The 13,093-nt window shown below is 53.0% G+C and overlaps 6 protein-coding genes across 6 annotated transcripts; 4 read left to right on the top strand and 2 right to left on the bottom strand.

Moving 5' to 3' along the window:
- Positions 1–101: 101 nt before the first annotated feature.
- Positions 102–1,959, bottom strand: KD926_011430 (putative general amidase; the record flags this gene model as incomplete). Its single annotated transcript, XM_053103711.1, has 3 exons — positions 102–262; positions 311–1,589; positions 1,657–1,959. 3 exons carry the CDS (start codon positions 1,957–1,959, stop codon positions 102–104), a joined length of 1,743 nt encoding a protein of 580 aa, XP_052952979.1.
- A 1,340-nt stretch (positions 1,960–3,299) lies between these two features.
- KD926_011429 (reductase with broad range of substrate specificity) lies at positions 3,300–4,250 on the top strand (the record flags this gene model as incomplete). Its single annotated transcript, XM_053103710.1, has 2 exons — positions 3,300–3,549; positions 3,619–4,250. 2 exons carry the CDS (start codon positions 3,300–3,302, stop codon positions 4,248–4,250), a joined length of 882 nt encoding a protein of 293 aa, XP_052952978.1.
- Positions 4,251–4,902: 652 nt separating this feature from the next.
- KD926_011428 (GPI-anchor transamidase) lies at positions 4,903–6,087 on the top strand (the record flags this gene model as incomplete). Its single annotated transcript, XM_053103709.1, has 1 exon — positions 4,903–6,087. One exon carries the CDS (start codon positions 4,903–4,905, stop codon positions 6,085–6,087), a length of 1,185 nt encoding a protein of 394 aa, XP_052952977.1.
- Positions 6,088–6,424: 337 nt separating this feature from the next.
- KD926_011427 (uncharacterized protein) lies at positions 6,425–6,922 on the bottom strand (the record flags this gene model as incomplete). Its single annotated transcript, XM_053103708.1, has 1 exon — positions 6,425–6,922. The coding sequence occupies one exon, from the start codon at positions 6,920–6,922 to the stop codon at positions 6,425–6,427; it is 498 nt and encodes a 165-aa protein (XP_052952976.1).
- Positions 6,923–7,862: 940 nt separating this feature from the next.
- On the top strand, positions 7,863–10,475 carry KD926_011426 (cell division control 45 family protein; the record flags this gene model as incomplete). Its single annotated transcript, XM_053103707.1, has 2 exons — positions 7,863–8,627; positions 8,679–10,475. 2 exons carry the CDS (start codon positions 7,863–7,865, stop codon positions 10,473–10,475), a joined length of 2,562 nt encoding a protein of 853 aa, XP_052952975.1.
- Positions 10,476–11,170: 695 nt separating this feature from the next.
- KD926_011425 (uncharacterized protein) lies at positions 11,171–12,903 on the top strand (the record flags this gene model as incomplete). The annotated part of the gene is made up of 3 exons (XM_053103705.1): positions 11,171–11,951; positions 12,078–12,556; positions 12,703–12,903. The coding sequence occupies 3 exons, from the start codon at positions 11,171–11,173 to the stop codon at positions 12,901–12,903; spliced, it is 1,461 nt and encodes a 486-aa protein (XP_052952974.1).
- Positions 12,904–13,093: the final 190 nt, after the last annotated feature.

Genomic DNA, 13,093 nt, shown 5'->3' with positions numbered 1-13,093 from the left:
TTTCCTTGGAAGGGAGAAACCGCAGGTACATAGGTAGTTAAGCTTACAACCAAATCCCTATCATGCAAACCACGTAGATTGATTTGATATGGTAAAGTAATTTACAGCTTCGAGACCGGCTTAGCATTCCTTTCTGATTGCACCACACGATCGATGATCTCCATGGCTCGGAAGAGCTCGTAGTCACGCTGTTTTGATGTAATGACCTGGACGCTCAGCTCCGAGTCCAGATACACTCGACGATCAACGGTTTTCTCGTCCCCTGTTCTAGTCAGCGGTGTCACAAGAAGTGTATAACATCTGAACATACATAGCTTGCGATTCACTTTATCCCAGCTCCCAATCACGGGGGTCTTCATCTCCTTCCCCTTATTGAGGTCACCCTCGTTGAATGGTCGCACGGGAATGACTCCAGCCGGGTAGTCTAGGAGCACAAAGCTAGACGTGTACCCGACGGCGTTGTACCGGTCGAGCTCGGGGACCGGATGAGGCGCCACGGGGTGAATGATTGCATCAATGCGGCGACCGTTAAGCGTCCACATCTTCAGTAGTTCCCGCTCAATGATCGATCGCTGCTCCTGTAGCTGACCTAGTTGGGTCAAGGTTAGTTCTTTGCCGCGCTTGGTGCGTCCCTGGAGCCAGGGAATCAGCGGCTCTCCGGTCTTTTCCAGCAGGTCCATCATCTCGTTAGCCCCATCAACACCCATCAATCTCCCTGCCACGGCCTGGCATTTCACTAGAGCTGGTGGCACTGGAATCTCGACCACCTCGACGCCAGGGGTGCGATCCAGCGCCCGAGCCACCTCATCCAGAACGTTGGCGATAGGAGGCAAAGGCTCAACCAGCCCGTCCGATCGCAGAACACCGATCGTCACATTCTGTGGCCTCAAATCTGGCATCTGAATAGGGAACTTGCCCTTCCACTGTCCAGGGATACAGTCCTCCCCAAAGAGCTCCGCGCGAGGAACAATCTCCTGCATAACCGCTCCCAGATCGGCCACTGACCGTGCCAACGGTCCGGCCACGGCCTGCAGTGATACGCGCATTTTTCCAGGCATCTGACCCGCGCCTTGGCCTTGGTATGGTATTCTCCCGACACTAGGCTTGAATCCATAGATCCCATTGCACATGGCCGGAACACGGATACTACCTCCAATATCAGTGCCGAAGCCGACCATCGACCCGCGCATGGCCACCAGCACTCCTTCGCCACCAGAGCTCCCTCCCGCTGTGAGCTTTCGGTTCAGTGGGTTCAATGTGCGCCCGAAGAGATGGTTGCAGCTGTCCAGGGTGCCCAGGGTTTGCGGGATGTTGGTCTTGGCGATGATCACAGCACCCAGGGACTCGAGGAGGTCAACTAAGGGGGAGTTTTCCGTGGCAGGCTGGAACGCCAGAGCGGCAATGCCAAGCGACGAGTCGACGCCTTTAATGTGGAAGGAGTCCTTAATAGAGACAGGAAGGCCGTGCAGTGGCCCGATCGGTTTGCCGGTTCGTTGGAGGTGCTGGTCGAGTTGTTTGGCTTGGGCGAGCGCGCGGTCGAAGAGCGGCTCAGTCAAGCAGCGCGTAAGTTGATGGGAAATGGCCGCTCTCTAGCAAGCTTCCTCTTTAGTTGCCATTGGAGACATTGGGTCGGTGGACTTGAGATGAAATATATACCTTACTAAATGCCGTAATAACCTCCTCGCTAGAGAGCTTTCCTTGGGCTATTATTGTCAGAAGAGCCCGAATATCGTAGTTCTCGGTAATAGCTAGCTCCTGATGTGTAAGAAGACCACACGCTCTGGGGATATTCAGCACGTTGACGGATTGATATTCTTTCACATTGGTAATGGAGTCCGCGATGGAGAGCATCCCTTCGGGAATGATCGATGCGGGGAGCTTCCATTCCGCAGGGATTTGAGCTTCAAGATGCGATTGCTTGCGCTGAGCAATTTCTGGATATGTCACATTTGAAGTCATAATGATTGAGAGGTCTGAGCTGGATCAAGATGATGAGTGATACAGAATCGAGATGAAAGGAGCTGTTGGGGCCGACTTGTATTTTGCGGGGAAATCCGATGCCGAGGCTATCGGTTGCTGACTTATCAGCTATACATAGGATGCCTGAGGCAGATGTTTGATCTCCTTCGACTCTGTACGCAGTATAAAAGTATGTGAGATGGATTTTTCCGTTAATGAGAGTTTCGTGGCCCTAATGAGTTAATTTTTCACTCAGTCCGTTTCCCAGAATCCGGTATCTTAGCTACTAGTGTCCTGGTGACAGATTCGGATTCAGAAAAGATGTGTTGATATGTATAACTTATTTCTTTACCCTCCAACCGTGGGAAAAAAAAAAAATCCGGCAAGAGCTTATACGTCACGTGGACGTGCCTTGTGGTCATATGTACAATGACAGTCAAACTGGCCCTGATTGACCACTCCATCGAATTTATTCGCGTGACTTGAATTGATCTCTCTTAAGGAGTAGAATTCAAAAGATGGCAGTCGGTGTGACCCCCACTTAGCCCGAGTGCGGGTAAACGCGGTGGGGACCTCCGGTCTAAGACCGTCCGACGCTCTTGCACCTTACACCTTCGATTCAGAGATCACTCGATCGACTGATCACAATCATATCGGACAAGAGGAATCCCGATCAGTCCTTGCCTCGGTTGAGCCTCACGAAATCGGGCTCAATTACCACAAAAACCATTGGAAGATGAAAGCCGCCGAGCCGAGTCCTCCAGCGGCCCCTTCCTCCCACTCATCGGACTACTACTAGTTAGGCAGTTGTTTAGCGCGGAACAAATGTCCTACAGTCCCCGCCGAAGCAATGACTACAATACGGAGAAGGCGCGGAGGACAGCATTCCTGTTCCACATTCGAGTGGATCTCGCTGTTGGCAATGCGCCCACCGTTTCATTGCGGCATTTTCCACGAGTTCAACTTCATTTGTGGCCTGGTACTGCGTCGTGACTGGTGAATTATGCGCGTGGTTGTATGCTGGCGTCACGGCCATCGTGGGCGTGGGCTTGGGGTTGGGCTTGGGTCTCTAGGAAAGCCGAGTACGATGATTATCCACTTCAGCGTCTCTCACCGAGACTTTCTCGCCCGAAAAACATCATCTAGGGAGTCGCATTGCGAAGATCCCCCGCCTCTATCTCCATGCTCCGAGCCCGTCGGTCCTCACGAGCCCTGACTCCGTGGATCAGTATAAATTGGCCAGGCTCCCTCGTCTATAGCATGATATCCATCTTTCTTCATATCACTCTACCCTAATCTCATACCCTTCTCCCGGTTAATTCTCGGCAACTCTACCCACCATGGCCACCAGTCCCATCCAAAACGGTCACTTCGTCCATAACAACACTACGGCTCCCGATCCCTCTAGCCTACTAGGCCTTTTCTCCCTGAAAGGCAAAACCGCCATCATCACCGGTGCCGGTGCCGGAATTGGCCTTGCCGTGGCTCAGGGCCTCGCGGAAGCCGGAGCCAACGTGGCGTTGTGGTACAACACCAATGACAAATGCCACGAGCGTGCAGCTGAGATTGCTGCTAAATACGGTGTGCAGGGTACGTTTTTTAAATTCTTGCGTTTTTGGAATCTACGCAACAGTGCATTTCTAACCCTGATAAATATAGCCAAGGCCTACAAAGTCAACACCACCGACCCCGCAGCCGTTGAATCCGCGGTCAACACCTGTGCAAAGGACCTCAACGGCCGCCTCGACATCCTCATCGCCAATGCCGGTGTCCCCTGGACGAAGGGCCCCATGGTTGATGGCCCTCTCGACCACTACGGCCAGGTCGTCGACATCAACCTGAACAGCACCTTCTACTGCGCTAAATACGCTGCTGCCCACTGGCGCCGGCAAAAGGAGGAGGGCACCGACCTCAATGGCAACCCGCTCACGAACTTCACCTACGGCAGCTTCGTGGCCACGGCCTCGATGAGTGGGCATATTGTCAATTTCCCCCAGCTGCAGAGCGCCTACAATGCTGCTAAGAGCGGGGTGATTCATCTGTGCAAGTCACTGGCTGTAGAGTGGGTCCGATATGCCAGAGCGAACTCGGTGTCACCGGGATACATCGTTACGGAAATCTCCAATTTCGTGCCGCAAGACACCAAGAATGTCTGGAAGGATAAGATCCCGATGGGCAGAGAGGGTGAGGTGGGTGAGCTGAAGGGAGCGTATTTGTACCTGGCATCGGATGCGTCGAGCTATACTACGGGTGCGGATTTGGTGGTTGATGGAGGATACACTTTGCCATAGATCAATGTTTGACGAATAATGAATATAATCCATGGTACTTTGTGGCGTGCCGATAGAACTGATACGGGATACATTTCTTGTAATAACGATTTTAACTAATCAACTTTAGGATTTCGGTCAGCAACTGGAGGCAGACCAAATGGCAATCAACTCAGTAATCACTAGCTGACACGGGAGTTATTTCCGTACTCCCGGAGACTACTGTACAGTGTACGGTGTACGGTGTAATTCCGATCCATCTTTCTTCGTTCTAGATCCGAAGTAAACCCGCAGATTCTATATGAGATGATGACATCACATCGTCCTTCGACCTTCCCCCTGCATCCTGAGGGCCGTGCACTATATGTCTAAGCCCAATTTTGCTAGAACATCCGTTCCAAGCTCGGGCCTCGGAGATTCGGCCGTACCGCCTCACACTTCCGCATTTGGACCGAAATGGCGCCGCTTTTGCTCGCCGGCAAAATCGAGGACACTCCGTTCGGATTGGTAATCCCCGCTGTCATTCTCCCCTAGAGACCGACCCCATCTATCCTCTTTCGGCTTCTTGCTCTTGTGTTATCATCCTCTTTTTGCTGTCCATTTACCTGCATGTCGATTTACATGCAGCTCCAATATTCACCTCTATTATGATCTGACCGAAAACTCTCTCGCCATGTCTCCGTGTCGTGGACTCATTCGAGTCCTGTTTGTTGTCGCCCTCTTTGCGATCCTCGCCTCCTCCGAACACACCTCGAACTGGGCCGTCCTCGTCTCGACCTCGCGATTCTGGTTTAACTACCGCCACCTCGCCAATGTCCTCTCTTTGTACCGTACCGTGAAGCGCCTCGGGATCCCCGACTCCCAGATCATCCTCATGCTGCCCGACGACATGGCCTGCAATCCGCGAAACGCCTTCCCCGGAACAGTCTACAGCAACGCCGACCGCGCGGTGGATCTATATGGAGAAAATATCGAGGTGGACTATCGTGGCTACGAAGTGACGGTGGAAAACTTTATCCGCCTGCTGACCGACCGGCTGGACGAGGACGTGCCGCGCAGCAAACGCCTGGGGTCCGACGCCGGCAGTAACGTGCTGGTCTACATGACCGGGCATGGCGGCGACCAGTTCTTGAAGTTCCAGGACTCGCAGGAAATTGGGGCGTGGGATCTGGCGGACGCGTTCGGGCAGATGTGGGAGAAGAAACGCTACCACGAACTGCTGTTCATGATCGATACCTGCCAGGCCAACACCATGTACACGCATTTCTACTCGCCCAACATCGTGGCCACCGGGTCGAGCGAGCTGGATCAGTCGTCGTATTCGCACCACGCAGACAACGATGTGGGTGTTGCTGTCATCGACCGCTGGACGTACTACGTTCTCGAGTTCCTTGAGACCCAGGTGACCAGCGCCAACTCCAAACTCACGCTGGGTGACCTGTTCGACTCGTATGACGAATCCAAGATCCATTCGCAGCCTGGTGTGCGGTGGGATCTTTTCCCCGGTGGTGAGCAGGAAGGTCGTCTACGGACCGTGGTGGATTTCTTCGGCAACGTACAGAATGTCGAAGTGGAGAATACCAATTCGAACGACCCGGGATCGTTGAAGGAGGATCTTATCGAAATTGCGCGACTCGTCGAGAAATGGCGGTCGCGGGATCGGGAATATCTCGCTCAGCGCAATGAGAGCAGCGCCGACGTACCGTCGTCCGACTCTGTGCAAATCCAGAAGAAGAATGTTACGCCCGCGAAAATGACCGAAGAAACGATCTGGGAGAAGCGATTCATTGGTGCTTCAGTTTTGGGTGCTTGCGCTGCTGTCTGGCTGGCAGGGTCGTTCTTGGGTGGATCAATCTGATCATTGCCCCATCATGCATTATATATAATTTTCGTTTCTCCCTATGTTGGCATTTACATGATTCGCACCCGTAGTTGTTCCTTTCTGCCATCGGTGTACAGTAACTGCGGCCTGGTCTAATGCAGTACAGGATGTTTTCAGTATCGGATTAGAGTCTGGCGTTGGCGTTTGATACCATTTGGCTCTGTCTTTACATCTCTCTACAACTCCTCCTTTGGCAAATTTCACAAAGTACTAATAGACTAAACAGTCAATTGATAGACAATAGACCCACAATATAAGGTTAGGCTGGTGCGCAATTCAAATTCAGGCCAGATCTGAATCTCCAGGTTCCTCCTTACTTGTGAATAGCCGCATCCACTAATTTATCCGCAATGCCTCTCCCTCGGAACTCGTCGCTTGGCTTCACAGCAACAATCGAGGCTTCAAAGTCCCCGTCAGCGGCTACTAGCTCGTCGTCTGTGCTCGGATCTAGATCCGACTCGATAGTGTGTCGAACAGGGTTCCAGATTTTATCACCCGTCCAGGCCTTGATACTGGCTGTGCCAATTACCTGTCCCGGTGTCCCCGTTGCATCGGTGGTAGTTTCATCTGCATTGGCGGCGTGGTGAAAGCACACGGCCGTTAAACTTGACGGGCCTAGTTCCTCGATCAGTTGACCTGGCCGCTCCAGGCGAAGACCAACCCGGCCCAGTGGGTGGTTACCCTGGACCAGGAAGCTTTCATTGATGAGTTCGCTGAGCTCGTCCACTAGGGCCGGTTGCTGGCTGAGTTGGGAAGATGTGTAGATTTTGATTGTGTAGGGGTGTGTCGCTGGGATTGGAAAGGAGGCCATCATGAGAGATTTCGGTCAATTTTTTCGTGTTATGAGAGAATTCAGGAATAAGGAAAGGGTTCTATTGTTATTTTCACGGTATGTGCAATATACACAGGTGAGTCATGGCGACATCCGGATCTTTATAGTTAGTCCATTTTCCGGGTTCCGAAGAGCAGGACTGGGCCATTTTGACTGTGTTGTTGAAAGGGCGTAGGCTAAGAGCTACTAGTCTGGTTTTTTGTATGGGAGATTAGCAAGAACAACTATAGGATGTTACCCTACATCCCTGCAACATTAACATATTTTGGCGGCAACATACCTAAGAAATATTCGGTATTAATGGGGGTTTCCATGAACCAATGACTGCTGCGATAGGCCTCTATTTTCAGTAATTTGGTAGCGTTTGTGATATCATAATCGTTGATCTCCTCTTTAAATTTTTTTTGGGCATGAGTGTAGATTTGTAGTTAAGTGTTATACTCGATCCTAGAGTGTCCGAACTGAAGTCTGGTTCGCGACAGGCTGTGAGAGGCTCCACATCGAAAGGACCTGTTACAAAAGATTCTGCAGAACATGTCGCCGCGCAGAGACCTCAAAATTATTCCTATCCGGTGTCTGCAAATCGTAAAAGATCCCAATCGAACCGATCACGAAGAGTGTTGCAAGCCAAAGCAACAGGCGAGTAATCGCGAGTGGATGATTCGAGGCTTGGCAAGGGACTCCGCACGTGCCTGGACGCGTCGGGGAAGCGCGACGGAATTGGCTGCTTTTGCTCTCTCTCCACCATCACCGACTTGAGCATTGCGGGCTTGCTTTGTTTTTTACGCTGCGGAGAAGGGCCTTACGGATGGCTTGCCTTGTCTGATTTCATTGTTACCTTTCGAAAATCTGGTTATCCCCCTGGTCCCTCTCTCCGTTTTGTTCGTCCTTCCTGCCTTCATCCCTGGTTTGGCCGGCCATGTATCTACCGCGCCAGCTAATATCGCATCTCTACCACCAACTGCTCCAATCGCATCATCCACTCTCGCCACCCGTTCTGATTCTCGTGGCCCTCGAACCGGACGCCCTCTGCGCTTGTCGCATCCTCACGGCCCTTCTCAAACGCGACTACATCCCGCATAAGATCCAGCCCGTAGCCGGATATGGAGATCTTGCCCGCGCGGGAGAGGAGCTGGTCAAGCCCATGCAGACCACCCACGGCGGAAGCGGTGGTGTGGTGATCTGCCTCGGTGCTGGGGGCCTAGTGGACCTCAGTGAGATCTTGTGTCTCGGGAACCCCGAGGAGGAGGTTGAAGATATGGGAGGGGTAGAGGTGTGGGTGTTTGACGCGCGACGGCCGTGGAACCTGGCCAATGTATTCGGCGGCGAGGCCAGTGGAGGACAGGATGGGAACGACACGACTTCGTTGCGGCGAAATACGCGCGGCGTGGACAAAGGCCGCATTACCCCTTCGTTTCGCGCGGGGAAGGGCGGCATTGTCGTTTACGATGATGGAGATATTGAAGATGAATTGACGAAGGAACGAGAAGCATATTGCGCGCTGCTGGAAATGCCAGATGTGGACGATGAGGAAGAGGATCTTGACGAGTCTGCGAGTGAAGAGGAGACCGAACACCTGTCTAGCTCGGATTCGAAAAAGCGCAAGTCGTGGCAGAGGGAGGACGATGACGACGAATCTGAAGATGAGGATGGGCCGCCTCGACAGCGGAGGAGAAGCAATTCGGTGGGTTCCATCTGACCTCTATGAAGTGTCATACTAATACTGCTATTCTAGGGATCCTCCATGGTTTTCTCTCCCCATAAACGAAGGATTGGCCACGACTCCTCCAATTCGTCACGATCCGTCACCCCAACTTCACAATCTCCCTCTCCCAAGCAGCCGAAGCAGCCTTCGGCACGATCATTGAAACGGCGGCTGCTCCAGATGAAACGAAAGCACGAGGGCGTGCTGCGGGAATATTATTCCTCGGGTACGTCATACGCGGAGCCTATATCCTCTTTGGTATACTCCCTTGCATCCGAACTGGGCCGGGAAGACAACGACCTACTTTGGCTAGCCATCATTGGCGCTTCTAGCTTGGAGTTGAGTGGCCGTACAATGTCCGGTGTTGGCATCTCGAACGCGTCGGAATCAGGGGGTTTGGCTGGCTGGGGCGGAGAAAGGGGTGAACAGATTCGCCAAATACTCCGAGATGAAGTTCACCGATTGAATCCTCCTGATCCTTACGAACGAGATCGCGATATACGGGGTGAAATCAATGGCGTCATCCCCACCACCGCCAGGTCACCGACAGACAAAGCTATTCGACTATCCCCGGAGCCCCGGTTCATCCTCGTTAGACACTGGTCTCTTTATGAGAGTATGCTCCACAGTCCGTACCTAGCCTCACGACTTCATGTGTGGACCGAGAACGGCCGGAAACGACTCCACAAGCTGCTGGCAAAGATGGGAATCAGTCTGAGCCAGTGCCACCAGAACTACACGCATATGGATATGGAATTGAAAAGGGTGTTGCGACAACGACTGCTTAAATATGCGCCTATGTACGGATTGAACGGACTGGTCCCTGCCGAGGCATCTGGACATGCCGCTTCCCGGGAGGGATGGGGTTTTGTGCGGTGCTGGGGCTGGAAGGCCTGTCTCTCCGCCACAGACGTTGGCGTTATCGTGAGTGCTATACTAGAGGTTGGGCCTGAGGAGGCCCCCGGCTCGTGGGACTCGAAACGCATGCGATCCCGAAGCGCAGCTGAGTCCAACAATGCCGACGGAACGACCGGGTCAGACCTAGCAAGTCTCTTGCCCCGATTTTGGAGCGCATATGATGCTCTTTCCCTCACGTCTGAGTCCCCGACGCTTCTTCTAGAATCGCTTCCGCTGGCTCAGCATCTTCATCGGGCCATCCTGCGCACCGGCACGTCGCTCCTCTCGAAGTATCAGATTCGACATCTGCGGGCTTTCCGCATCGCTGTCGTCAAAGACGGCCCCGATGTGAAGCTGTTCACCAACCCGGGAGCATTGACCAAGCTGGCACTATGGATTGCCGAGGCTATCAAGGTCCAGGAGCGCGAACGAGGTGATTCCGTCAAAGTCGGGCGCAAGCGGGCTACCGGCACCCCTCTCGTGCTGGCTGGACTGGACGAAGACCGTGGACTTTACATCGTGGTGGGCACCGGTGGCGGTGGCGGCGTGATCGACTACGCTGCCTTAAACAAGCGTCGCGAAGAGCGCAAGAAGAAGAAGGAAGCGAAAGAGGATAAGAGAAAGGAAAAGGAAGAGCGACGAGCGAAACGTGCAGCCGAGAAAGCCGCACGAGAGGAGGATGAGGACGAAGAAGAAGAAACCGAAGAAGAGGAATCGTCTGAATCCGAGTCCGAGTCAGAAGACGAGCAAGAGGCACGCAGTAATACGTATCTCCTTCGGAATCGATTCGGAATCGCCTTCCAGGAGGTTGTGCAGGAGACCAACACTCGAGTCCGGATAGACAGCTTCGAGCACTGCGTGGTCGAAGTGCAGAAGGAGGATCTTGGCGCGTTTCTCGAAGCCCTGAGCTTCCGCAGCGTGGTGGGTTGATTTCTTTTTTGGATTGTGCACCAGGTATACATACACACGTCCGTCGATACTTTCCGTTTGTTTCCGTGGACGACGTCTAATCAGTTCTCTCTTTTGTCTGCTTTTTTCCCATCCCTAACGGACTTGATCAGGGGTGGGTGGATATAAGTGGTTTGTCTTTCCCGTTTACTTTGTGTTTTCCCTTTTTTTTTTCATTCTCTTGACCAATGCGTGGTATGAGGCTTGAGGAGTGCAAGGAACCAGCTTTTGCTTTTTGTTATTCACCGAGGGTTTTTCAAAAGGGAGGATATGCGTAACGACAGCTTGGGATCTACTGTGGCCATTCTCTTTTTCTTTCCTTTTCTTCGTCTGATTTTTTGTTTGGATTTGTCTGAACCCCAGCATCTACACACTTGACTTTGAACCATAATGACCGGGTTGCATTATATTTCCCCACACATGTCACGGCGCTTAAGGTGTTTCTTTCATGGATTGTGTTTGCTGGTAGACATGTGGATAGCATGAGTTTTGCATTGGATAATGGAATTTGCTCGATTTACACTGATTCTATATATTCGCTGTTCCCCGCGAGGGCTGATCTTTAGGGCTCGGCTTTCTCTCCGAAGCTCCCCGCATCGTCGGCTCTGTCCTCTACTGAACCTCTTCTCCCTTGCCTGTCTTGAACATCAAAAGACACGAATCTACACACAAACATCATGGCTTCTCAAGATTATCCGACTCTCCCCCGCCAACCCACACTCTCTCAATTGCCTCCTGAATACCCCACCGACGCCCAGGACCAGATCTCCCACATCCTCTCCAACTCCAAGCTCAACCGTCTCGTCGTCCTCGACGACGACCCCACCGGCACGCAGACATGCCATGATATTTCCGTCCTCACTGTCTGGGACATTTCCACCTTGATCGACGAGTTCCGCCAGCCCTCCGCTGGCTTCTTCATCCTCACCAACTCGCGCGCCCTGCCCCCCGCAGACGCCGAAGTCCTAATCCGCACCATCTGCGAGAACGTCTCCCAAGCCGCCACAGCCACCAACCAAAGCGTCGATATTGTCCTCCGCGGCGACAGTACCTTACGCGGTCACTTCCCCCTCGAGGCTGACGTCGCCACTGCCGTCTTCGGCGCGACCGACGCCTGGGTCCTTGCGCCCTTCTTCTTCCAGGGCGGCCGCTTCACCATCAACGACGTGCACTACGTCGCGGAGGGCGAGAACTTGGTCCCCGCTGGTAAGACGCAGTTCGCGCAAGATGGTACTTTCGGCTACAAGAGCTCGAATCTGCGAGACTATGTCCTTGAAAAGGCTCCCGGACGGTTCGACCCCAAACAGCAGCTCCATTCTGTCACTATCGACGAGATCCGCACGGGTGGTCCAGACGCGGTGTTTCAGAAACTGATGGCCCTACCGAAAGGAGGTGTCGTAGTCGTTAATGCTGCTGCGGAATCAGATATGCATGTTTTCGTGGCGGGTTTGCTATTAGGTATATCCTCTTCCTTCCCTTCCCTGCCCTTTCCCTCCCTTTTCTCGTTTTACCCATTACACATGTATATATATGTACAGTACCTCCCATATACACCTATACTAATGAGATCCATGAGCAAAAAAGCCGAAGCCCAAGGAAAGCACTACCTCTACCGCACCGGCGCCGCCTTCGTCTCGACCCGACTCGGCATCCGCTCGAAACCCCCAATCTCAGCCACCGACCTCCACCTCCCCAACCCGCGCACAACAGGCGGCCTAATCCTCGCAGGCTCCTACGTGCCCAAGACAACCGCCCAGCTGAAAGACCTGGTTGACCGACACGGCGCTTCTTCTCTTGCCATCATCGAAATCAACGTCGAAGAGCTCATCGCGGCTTCGTCTTCTTCGAACAGCAGCACCACGACAAAATCGATAATCGACCAGGTGGTGCGCGACACAGAGCAAAGCCTGTCCGCAGGAAGAAACACGTTGGTCATGACAAGTCGGAAGCTGATTACCGGCGACGACGAGCTTTCGTCGTTACGTGTGGGCTCGAAGGTCGCGGAGGCGTTGGTGGATGTGTTACGGGGGGTGGAGGTGAGGCCGAGATATGTGATTGCGAAGGTTTGTTCATTTTCTCCACTCAGTCCTTTGTACTGCCTTGTTGCTGTTCTTGGAATCGCTGTTGCTTGTTGCTTGTTGCTTGTTGCTGTTGCCTACATTCCAGAATGAGATTTGTTACTAACCACCAACGAATGTTAAATCATCAGGGCGGAATCACCTCCTCCGACGCAGCCACGAAAGGCCTAAACGTGAAACGAGCTCTGATAGTCGGACAGGCTGCGCCCGGCGTGCCCCTATGGCGATGCGACGAGCCAACCTCGCGACATCGGGGTGTCCCCTTCGTGGTGTTCCCGGGGAATGTGGGCGGCGAGACGACGTTATGTGATTTAGTGGAGGCGTGGGGTTAGGCAGATTGATAGATAGATAGATAGATAACGATGTGAAGTTCTTTTACTCGAGGAGATCAATTCTTGTGACCCGTAGGCCACGGAAACGAGTACCTTCATTCGACTAATCCTAACTTAACTGGCACATACACTAAACTAAAACTGGACAAGCCAGATGGGGGAAATGATATGTACACCTGCGTACAGTGTA

The sequence above is a fragment of the Aspergillus affinis genome, assembly GCF_023601865.1.
Source record: "Aspergillus affinis strain CMG 70 chromosome Unknown NODE_95_length_147632_cov_85_268117, whole genome shotgun sequence".
In the NCBI taxonomy this organism is placed as follows: domain Eukaryota; kingdom Fungi; phylum Ascomycota; class Eurotiomycetes; order Eurotiales; family Aspergillaceae; genus Aspergillus; species Aspergillus affinis.
The sequence above is the reverse complement of the archived record's forward strand: the minus strand, read 5'-3'. Positions and strand labels throughout refer to the sequence as shown.